The 10,930-nt window shown below is 37.3% G+C and overlaps 1 protein-coding gene across 1 annotated transcript; it reads left to right on the top strand.

Moving 5' to 3' along the window:
• Window positions 1-2,531: 2,531 nt before the first annotated feature.
• LOC132555760 (2-oxoglutarate and iron-dependent oxygenase domain-containing protein 3-like) lies at window positions 2,532-7,018 on the top strand. Its single transcript, XM_060220124.1, has 9 exons — window positions 2,532-2,614; window positions 3,142-3,350; window positions 3,507-3,582; window positions 4,055-4,097; window positions 4,275-4,339; window positions 4,736-4,792; window positions 4,883-5,036; window positions 5,383-5,506; window positions 6,277-7,018. The coding sequence occupies exons 1-9, from the start codon at window positions 2,559-2,561 to the stop codon at window positions 6,417-6,419; spliced, it is 927 nt and encodes a 308-aa protein (XP_060076107.1). The 5' UTR covers window positions 2,532-2,558; the 3' UTR covers window positions 6,420-7,018.
• The last annotated feature ends 3,912 nt before the right edge of the window (window positions 7,019-10,930 follow it).

Genomic DNA, 10,930 nt, shown 5'->3' with positions numbered 1-10,930 from the left:
CGAGGCCAATTAACCGGCACGCAAACTAATTTTTAGCTTTCCATCGAACCAACCAGAGTATTCATAGAGAATGCTTTGAGATCGTAGTGTGTCGACACCTTGCCATTGGCTATAATGCAGTTGCCTCCCTTGTATTACTCTCCTCATTTTACAAAAACAATTCCACGTGTGCTGTGATGTTCTGTAGTTTAGCAGGTATTATTACTTATAAATTGCCTACAGAAGTTATCTAGAAAATAGAAGTATAGGATCTCGATAGTGGTATAGACAGTTATTGTTATGTATCAGACTAGACATGTCCCTGTGCTATAGGTATAGCGGTAGTCATATAAACGGTTATTGTTATGTATAAGACTAGACATGTCTCTGTGCTATAGGTATAGACAGTTATTGTTATGTATAAGACTAGACATGTCCCTGTGCTATAGATATAGTGGTAGACATAGACAGTTATTGTTATGTATAAGACTAGACATGTCCCTGTGCTATAGGTATAGACAGGTATCGTTATGTAAAAGACTAGACATGTCCCCGTGCTATAGATATAGTGGTAGGCATATAAACAGTTATTGTTATGTATAAGACTAGACATGTCCCTGTGCTATAGATATAGTGGTAGGCATATAAACAGTTATTGTTATGTATAAGACTAGACATGTCCCTGTGCTATAGATATAGTGGTAGACATATAGACAGTTATTGTTATGTATAAGACTAGACATGTCCCTGTGCTATAGGTATAGACAGTTATTGTTATGTATAAGACTAGACATGTCCCTGTGCTATAGGTATAGACAGGTATCGTTATGTAAAAGACTAGACATGTCCCCGTGCTATAGATATAGTATAAGACTAGTAGGCATATAAATAGTTGTTGTTATGTTTAAGACTAGACATGTCCCTGTGCTATAGGTATAGATAGTTATTGTTATGTATAAGACTAGACATGTCCCTGTGCTATAGGTATAGACAGGTATTGTTATGTATAAGACTAGACATGTCCCTGTGCTATAGATATAGTGGTAGGCATATAAACAATTATTGTTATGTATAAGACTAGACATGTCCCTGCGCTATAGGTATAGACAGTTATTGTTATGTATAAGACTAGACATGTCCCTGTGCTATAGGTATAGACAGTTATTGTTATGTTTAAGACTAGACATGTCCCTGTGCTATAGGTATAGATAGTTATTGTTATGTATAAGACTAGACATGTCCCTGTGCTATAGGTATAGACAGTTATTGTTATGTATAAGACTAGACATGTCCCTGTGCTATAGGTATAGACAGGTATTGTTATGTATAAGACTAGACATGTCCCTGTGCTATAGATATAGTGGTAGACATATAAACAGTTATTGTTATGTATAAGACTAGACATGTCCCTGTGCTATAGGTATAGACAGTTATTGTTATGTATAAGACTAGACATGTCCCTGTGCTATAGGTATAGACAGTTATTGTTATGTATAAGACTAGACATGTCCCTGTGCTATAGGTATAGATAGTTATTGTTATGTATAAGACTAGACATGTCCCTGTGCTATAGGTATAGACAGTTATTGTTATGTATAAGACTAGACATGTCCCTGTGCTATAGGTATAGACAGTTATTGTTATGTATAAGACTAGACATGTCCCTGTGCTAAAGGTATAGACAGTTATTGTTATGTATAAGACTAGACATGTCCCTGTGCTATAGGTATAGACAGTTATTGTTATGTATAAGACTAGACATGTCCCTGTGCTATAGGTATAGACAGGTATTGTTATGTATAAGACTAGACATGTCCCTGTGCTATAGGTATAGACAGTTATTGTTATGTATAAGACTAGACATGTCCCTGTGCTATAGGTATAGACAGTTATTGTTATGTATAAGACTAGACATGTCCCTGTGCTATAGATATAGACAGTTATTGTTATGTATAAGACTAGACATGTCCCTGTGCTTCAATTAAGATGTTATGATTGTTTGGATTATGCTTTATAAATGATATTTTTTAAGAATTCTGTTTAGAAAGCAGTAACATTGAACAATCGAAGACTGTTTTCCTTATTATTAGGTGATAATTCCACTCCAGTAGTTATTAGCTCCGTGAAGTACATCCTGCACTCGGATGTAAAGATTTCTCTAGTGATTTGGCGAGTCCCTACCTCACATTACCTTATACGACTACAGAATGGCATGTTAGCAAATACAGCTATGTGTCATTACCCCGATCTATGTTACTTAAACATTCATTGGAACTAGGGAGAGTTCGCATAGATTCTGTAAAGTCTAGTGATGAAATCGCACTGTTTTCACTTAACTTTGACTGAGAGTACAAAACCACACAAATTGGTGAAGTTCAAGACATGTACCTTCGGTTTTTCTAAGAGCTCTCCTATTTCAATATTATCTATCTAGTACATGATTGGTGTAAAATTATAGACTTACCGTGGATCAGTAATAGAGGCACGATTTGATAATGTTTACTTGTATCTAGTATTGATAAACATGATTGGTGTAAAATTATAGACTTACCGTGGATCAGCAGCTTGAAGACCTGGAGATGACTGGGAAATCATCTTCGCCAAGAAAGGTTCCACTGTCTAAAAGAAATGGCGGGTAAGTAAAAGACCTTTTATAAACCATCTTGTTTGATTTCAAAGAAAAATAAGTCTATATCACAAATATTTTGTGACACTATGTGTGTGAAAATCGTCACATCTAAATGACATCAGCGAGGGGACTGAATTGGAGGGTATATTTTCATGATTATGATAAAAGTGATAAGTACAATTTTACGCTCTTGTCTGGTTTTTGTTTGGTTTACATTATTTAACGTCCTGTCAACAGCCAATGTCAATTAAGGTAAGCACACGTGTGTTTTTGAGAGGCTGTCACATGCTCTGTAGGCCGCCTCCGTGTGATATCGTGCAACTTTGCCGACTTTAAGGTGCTTTCACTTTGTAGTATACTGCCAGTCACCATGGCAATTGATTTTGCTGAAAGGCCGTTTACCTTGGCATAAATTACGAAATTATTTCCATTGTTTTAGGAGATAATTTAGTTACATTCGTATTTTACTTTTTCCTAACACGAAGATAGTGCTGAAACATTGTAATTGATTTTATTTGGGTTTTTAATACCAGGAAAGTATCGGAAAAGAATGAAGAACCGAAAGTAACCTTCACGCCACTTTACATTTCCTCTGCTGCCGTGGCTGTTTTTGCTGTGTTGTATTACATGTTGACCCTCCAGGAGGGCGGGTTGGAAACATTTGTGCCAGTTGGACTGAGGACGGAAAGAACAGTACATGAGGTTGCTTGTTCCAAGGACTACGACAAGGAACCGTTTCAAGGTATCATCTATTGCAAAGATATACAAGTGATACTTACCAAATAAATAATTTCATGATCAGCCAGATTTCTGAAATACCAAACTTTAATGTGTGATGATACCTGGTTCTATTTTGAGGTAATCTCTTCGTTTTTTTTAAATATATTATTTATTATAGATTGTAAACCGAAACGATGTGCACGGGTTGTCATGGATGAATTGGTAACGGAATCTGAAGCCAGACATCTCCAAGGGTAAATATTAATATAGTTACTCCTCTTAGGGCCTCTTACATTCTTATATGTTAACAAATCATCGTATTTGTGAGATGATTAACTTCATCATCTGTCTTGCTTTTTTATACATCAGATTGAATGTATGATGAATTACGCTGCCACTGAACTTCTGAAATCATCTTACACGGCCTCCACATTCTGTGTTACCTTCATTTGTTCAGAATGTTTATTAATATTTCAAAAACCGACCAATTAATAGATAAAATATTGATAACTATTTAGAAATACAAAAGAAAGACCCCCGACAACAGAGTTTTTCCTTAATACGTACTTGATTTAGGAAAGGAAATTTGACGTAGCTGCTTCCTAAAGTTAATGTCATCACATTTGTAAGCTGTCTCATGTAGTCTGATTTATTTACACTACTCGTGTGTATGTAGCTGTGATTGTGTTCTGTCGCCATCAGCTACAATTGTTTTGTCCCATACAGGGTAGCGAAGCGAGGTCTGGCACTAGGTGGTGGGGCCGGAGGGGTAAGTAAAAGTGTACTCACTTCATCTTATTGATGTTTATGAAAAGGAGATTAATTTTTAATAACGAAGTTGTGTTCTCTTTTGAATATTCTCACTAGAAATATGTCAAGTATACAAGCAGGGTGTTAATCCTCGTGATGAATTAATAAAAAAGTAATGTTTCAAGAAACATTTCAGGCATCTATATTGGATCTACATTCAGGAGCGCTTTCAAAAGGAAAATCATTTGTCAACATTTACAGGTAATATTATATCCAGCACAAGTATTTTATCAATGGATATTTCAGATAATGTAAATCAGTTAAGATATGAATGATGATATTATACTGAAATATAATTTTGATTGACTCGTTCCTGTACCGTTCTGTTAACCTGAAACATCATGTTCTAATATTTTAGACATGATAATATACATATTTTATGTTTGACTTAGTGTAAATTGAGATCATTTTCATTTCTGGGGATTTGACATTTTTATTCATTGACGGATTTCGTTAGTAAATCATGACCTGATTCTGTGGAGGTGATAACGGTTTATACATTTGTAACCTAGTAACGAATTATATATTTGTAACGTAGTAACGATTAATAAGTTAGGTACTATTAGCACTGGAGTAATCATATGATCTCTGTTCAAGGTTACTGGAAACAATGTCTGAAGAAATATTTACCGAAGAGGATTTTCGAATATATAGGTGAGCTTAATTATGACATCTATCGAACTTTCATCTGATTGGAGAGATTTGTTCACCGATCTAAAAGAAAACTTTTCTTTTTTAATGCAGAAATGTGAAATCAAGAATCCATAAGGCTATTGCTAATGAGTTTGGAGTAAATCCAAGTGCATTGTTCCTCACCAAACCTACATTTTTCTCTCGCATGGATACAAAACCAGCAAGTACCGTACACGACGAGTATTGGCACACCCATGTCGACAAGGTACCACTGATGATATCTTTCTGTATCAGACGTTCAATTATTTAATTATCATCATGTCCAGGAGACTACATACCACTAACTCAAAAGATAATTGTGACAGAAAAAAAGAAATAGCTGTATTTGGATGTTTTTAATACATGTATAATTGGTTTTGCGATGTAACGAGGAGGAAAATACCTTCCTGAAAATGTTGTCGGGTTCCTGAATGAATTGTATGTTCCTACCGCTCAGTGTTCAGTTTGCATTTCCTTTGTCGAATACTTTTTGACCAGTGATATATGTACGGTAAATTGTATTCAGAGAATATTACAATCGGCAATAACGGCGACGTACGCTTGTTTGATAGGTGACATATGGGTCGTTCCACTACACATCACTTCTGTACCTGTCCAGTTACGGCCAGGAATTCTCCGGTGGAAGGTTTATCTTTGTGGACAAGGACGTTAACCGAACAGTTGAACCAAGACTTGGTAGGCCTTCTCCTACACGCTTCAGTGATTATTGAAAATTTTATTTTTTTTCTCGGGGGGGGGGGGATGATATTTGTTAACTTAAAGTTGGAGATGACTTGACTTGAAACAAGGTTTGGTAAACAGGGGTATTTGGCTAACTATTTATTATTTGATCGATTGCTATAATTTACTGTTTCCATGGAGGTTTGTATGATTTTGAGTTTGATTTTGGTTTTTTTAACACCCCTCAAAAGGTTTGACAGGACGTATTAGAGTGACTTTGTCCGTTTATCCGTCGTAAATTTTTATCTATCCGGAGAGCTCTCATAGTTTTCAATCATTCTTTCTCATACCTAATAGGCTTAATCACCATAACACTGAAGTTGTGTTTTGGTACTTTTCTCTTCTCCAGATATCTCCAGATCTCCTGAAGTTTTAATCAATTTCTTTGAAACTAGATGGGCATTAAACCTACATCATAAGGTTGTGTTCTCATGAACAGCACTTTGATTTAACAAAGTTCATTAAGTTATTGCCTTTTATTTTATTTTCATTATCTTGACATAATCTTGTCTAGAGATTTCTCTCAGTTTTCCCCCTATCCTTATTTAAGTATATAACACTATTTTCCCTTTTGACATATCATTACCATTTCCATGTAAGTGTCCTTTTCTATGCAATAAATCACGATTATCTCTTTGTCATGTCTTTGTTATATTTGTCTTTTTTAAATGCTGATATTCAATACTTTGTAATGAATCTCAACGTCTTTTTTTCTTTTTTTTTAGGTCGCGTTTCCTTTTTCACTTCCGGTTCCGAGAATGTCCACTTCGTTGAGAAGCTTGTCGAGGGAGAGCGCTTTGCCATCACTATATCTTTCACATGTGATCCTGCTCAGGCGATAGAAGACCCTGATTTATCAACGAAATAGCATTTTACCGAAATCCTAGACCTTTCTGTTACATTTCCAGAAGAAATAGAATTTTATTCCGATTCTATCTATGATACAACGTTATATTGCTCAGGATTTGATCGTGAACTGTTAGTTACAGCTAAAAGGTGGATGTTTGATATGTATAAAAAAAAAAGGCGAGTTTTTCGTTATTTTTCAGACGGTCATTTAACACAGTTATTGAATGTTGCTCTTAAGTAAATATGCTTATATATGGATATATTTACAACCATGCCAGTTGCTGCTTTTCGAGTTAGATCTAAACCCGAATTTTTCTCTTATTTTAGTCACTCCAGACACAATACGAGACCTAGGCTTTTACGGTTTGTACGATCAGTAGTTTGGGGCGATCTGTTATAACATTCCATTGGATACATTGTAAGATATATACCTCTGCCAAGTAAATGTAGGATGAGGTCTATATGCTTTTTGTTTGATTCTTCTTGCGTATTTTATTGCTTGTAGTTTTAAGATATTTTAAACCAAAAATTCCTAATGGTGTAAATACGTGTAAAAGTCCCTTGGTTATGGTTGTCTGTGAAAGTAGTATAATTGTGGCCACGAGTATGTCAGCTTTATTAAATCGAAAAACAAAACAAAGACATTTTTTGTGTTGTCATTTTATGAAAACCAGGCAAATCAACTTTTATTTTGACACGATGAATGTATCTTGCAATATTTCTGTGAAGCAGGACGTGTTTAAAGTTTGTTAGTATACCTGGTGGTTCCGTTGTGTGATATGAAGCTGGACGTGTTGGATGCCCGTTAGTATACCTGGTGGATCTGTTGTGTGATATGAAGCAGAACGTGTTGGATGCTCGTTAGTATACCTGGTGGTTCTGTAGTGTGATATGAAGCTGGACGTGTTTGATGCTCGTTAGTATACCTGGTGGTTCTGTTGTGTGATATGAAGCTGGACGTGTTTGATGCTCGTTAGTATATCTGGTGGTTCCGTTGTGTGATATGAAGCTGGACGCTTTTGAGATGCTCGTTAGTATACCTGATGGTTCTGTTGTGTGATATGAAGCAGGACGTGTTGGATGCTCGTTAGTATACCTGGTGGTTCTGTAGCGTGATATGAAGCTGGGCGTGTTTGATGCTCGTTAGTATACCTGGTGGTTCTGTTGTGATGTGAAGCTGGACGTGTTTGATGCTCGTTAGTATATCTGGTGGTTCTGTTGTGATATAGTATACCTGGTGGTTCTGTTGTGTGATGTGAAACTGGACGTGTTTGATGCTCGTTAGTATATCTGGTGGTTCCGTTGTGTGATATGAAGCTGATGGACGTGTTGGATGCTCGTTAGTATACCTGGTGGTTCTGTAGTGTGATATGAAGCTGGGAGTGTTTGATGCTCGTTAGTATACCTGGTGGTTCTGTAGTGTGATATGAAGCTGGACGTGTTTGATGCTCGTTAGTATACCTGGTGGTTCCGTTGTGTGATATGAAGCTGGACGTGTTTGATGCTCGTTAGTATACCTGTTGGTTCTGTAGTGTGATATGAAGCTGGACGTGTTTGATGCTCGTTAGTATACCTGGTGGTTCTGTTGTGTGATATGAAGCTGGACGTGTTTGATGCTTGTTAGTATACCTGGTGGTTCTGTTGTGTGGACGTGTGGTTCTGTTGTGATATGGAGTTGGACGTGTTGGATGCTCGTTAGTATACCTGGTGGTTCTGTAGTGTGATATGAAGCTGGACGTGTTTGATGCTCGTTAGTATACCTGGTGGTTCTGTAGTGTGATATGGAGCTGGACGTGTTTGATGCTCGTTAGTATACCTGGTGGTTCTGTTGTGTGATATGAAGCTGGACGTGTTTGATGCTCGTTAGTATACCTGGTGGTTCTGTTGTGTGATATGAAGATGACGGACGTGTTGGATGCTCGTTAGTATACCTGGTGGTTCTGTTGTGTGATATGAAGCAGGACGTGTTGGATGCTCGTTAGTATACATGGTGGTTCTGTTGTGTGATATGAAGTTGAACGTGATTGATGCCCGTTAGTATACCTGGTGGTTCCGTCGTGTGATATGAAGCTGACGGACGTGTTTGATGCTCGTTAGTATACCTGGTGGTTCTGTAGTGTGATATGGAGTTGGACGTGTTTGATGCTCGTTAGTATACCTGGTGGTTCTGTTGTGTGATATGAAGCTGGACGTGTTCGATGCTCGTTAGTATACCTGGTGTTTCTGTAGTAGGATATGAAGCTGGGCGTGTTTGATGCTCGTTAGTATACCTGGTGGTTCTGTAGTGTGATATGAAGCTGGACGTGGTTTATGCTCGTTAGTATACCTGGTGGTTCTGTAGTGTGATATGAAGCTGGACGTGTTTGATGCTCGTTAGTATACCTGTTGGTTCTGTAGTGTGATATGAAGCTGGACGTGTTTGATGCTCGTTAGTATACCTGGTGGTTCTGTTGTGTGATATGAAGCAGGACGTGTTGGATGCTCGTTAGTATACCTGGTGGTTCTGTTGTGTGATATGAAGCTGGACGTGTTTGATGCTCGTTAGTATACCTGGTGGTTCTGTTGTGTGATATGAAGCTGGACGTGTTGTATGCTCGTTAGTATACCTGGTGGTTCTGTTGTGATATGGAGTTGGACGTGTTGGATGCTCGTTAGTATACCTGGTGGTTCTGTTGTGTGATATGAAGCTGGACATGTTTGATGCTTGTTAGTATATCTGGTGGTTCTGTAGTGTGATATGAAGCTGGACGTGTTCGATGCTCGTTAGTATACCTGGTGTTTCTGTAGTGGGATATGAAGCTGGGCGTGTTTGATGCTCGTTAGTATACCTGGTGGTTCTGTAGTGTGATATGAAGCTGGACGTGTTTGATGCTCGTTAGTATACCTGGTGGTTCCGTTGTGTATACCTTGTTCTCATTCGGGAACGTGGTATGTTGGACTGACTTAGATTTACATGGCGGCTGTCGTGAATGGAGCAGGAGACAATTACCGTTCATTTCTTGAAAACCTTGTCCTATTTTCCTTGTTTTTTTTCCACGAGTCTCCAAATTGACTTCCTTTTATCCATAGTTTGACCTTATTTCATCGACTTTGAGTTTGAATAAAGACCCTGTTATCAGGTCGATATTGCCTTTTTTCTTTCCTAACGTCTCTCTGCCAATAACCCATATAACTTGATTTATTGGTATGCTGTTTTGAATACTAATGAAGATATTTCAGACAATCTTTTTTTAGAATCCAGTATCGCGGAGAAATGATACAACTGTACTAAATCTCAGGAAAACATCTCGTTAAATCTATAAGCGACACACATTCTAGATAACTTCATATAATGTGTGTTTTACATGAATTTGCATCTGTATTGCTGACGGGAAACTTATCGAATTCTTTCCTATAGTTCATACAGCTCGGAATTATTGATAAAAATGATACATTTAGTTGGTATTTCAAGCATCAACATATGTCTATAATACAACATTAAAAAACTAGGGTTTATCAAAAAATAAAAAATCTGATAATAAGTCATTACTGGATGATTCATTTTACACAAAATTCAGCAACATGATTAACCGAGATAACCATATTTAGGCATAAACGATTTCATACACAACATGGCAACATGACAACAAAAAGTCAACATAATCAACAATTAACTTGAAGGCGAAAAACGTATTTCTTTCTTCTCTTAGATAAACCAATCCTTAACTATTTATTGTACATTAGTATTCAGTGGCGCGGTTCAAAATAAACACATCTACTTTACGCTCCATATTAACTTTGTTATTATATCCATTTCTTCGGTCAATACCCTCCTAGATTTCACAATTTGTATCTGTGGCGTCAGAGACGAGGCTAGGAGGAAACGGCTTTATATGATGCACTTCAGTTCATCAATCTGTATCGTAAGATGTAATCATTTGCGTGCCTTTTGTAAAGATCTGAAGACAACGATTACGAACCATCTTTGTTATGCAGTCATAAGAGGCGAAGAGCGTGGCTTTGACTTTCTGTGTCCTGGTTTAGATCCAGTCTGATGACAGTACTATGTACACGTTACTACAGTAAATCTTGGTTTTGACTGTGTCCTGGTTTAGATCCTGTCTGATGACAGTACTATGTACACGTTACTACAGTAAATCTTGGTTTTGACTGTGTCCTGGTTTAGATCCTGTCTGATGACTGTACTATGTACATGTTACTACAGTAAATCTTGGTTTTGACTGTGTCCTGGTTTAGATCCTGTCTGATGACAGTACTATGTACATGTTACTACAGTAAATCTTGGTTTTGACTGTGTCCTGGTTTAGATCCTGTCTGATGACAGTACTATGTACACGTTACTACAGTAAATCTTGGTTTTGACTGTGTCCTGGTTTAGATCCTGTCTGATGACAGTACTATGTACATGTTACTACAGTAAATCTTGGTTTTGACTGTGTCCTGGTTTAGATCCTGTCTGATGACAGTACTATGTACACGTTACTACAGTAAATTTTGGTTTTGACTGTGTCGTGGTTTAGATCCTGTCTG

The sequence above is a fragment of the Ylistrum balloti genome, unplaced genomic scaffold, assembly GCF_031769215.1.
Source record: "Ylistrum balloti isolate Yb309-2 unplaced genomic scaffold, AGI_CSIRO_Ybal_v1 Utg370512, whole genome shotgun sequence".
In the NCBI taxonomy this organism is placed as follows: Eukaryota; Metazoa; Mollusca; class Bivalvia; order Pectinida; family Pectinidae; genus Ylistrum; species Ylistrum balloti.
The sequence above is the reverse complement of the archived record's forward strand: the minus strand, read 5'-3'. Positions and strand labels throughout refer to the sequence as shown.

What these genes read in the sequence shown, in the direction of transcription:
- LOC132555760 (XM_060220124.1), top strand. Translation starts at nt 2,559, where the DNA reads ATGACTGGGAAATCATCTTCGCCAAGAAAGGTTCCACTGTCTAAAAGA. An exon ending in CTGTCTAAAAGAAATGGCGG is followed by an intron (nt 2,615 to 3,141) that starts GTAAGTAAAAGA and finishes TTTTAATACCAG; the next exon opens with GAAAGTATCGGAAAAGAATG. An exon ending in TAGGTGGTGGGGCCGGAGGG is followed by an intron (nt 4,098 to 4,274) that starts GTAAGTAAAAGT and finishes GAAACATTTCAG; the next exon opens with GCATCTATATTGGATCTACA.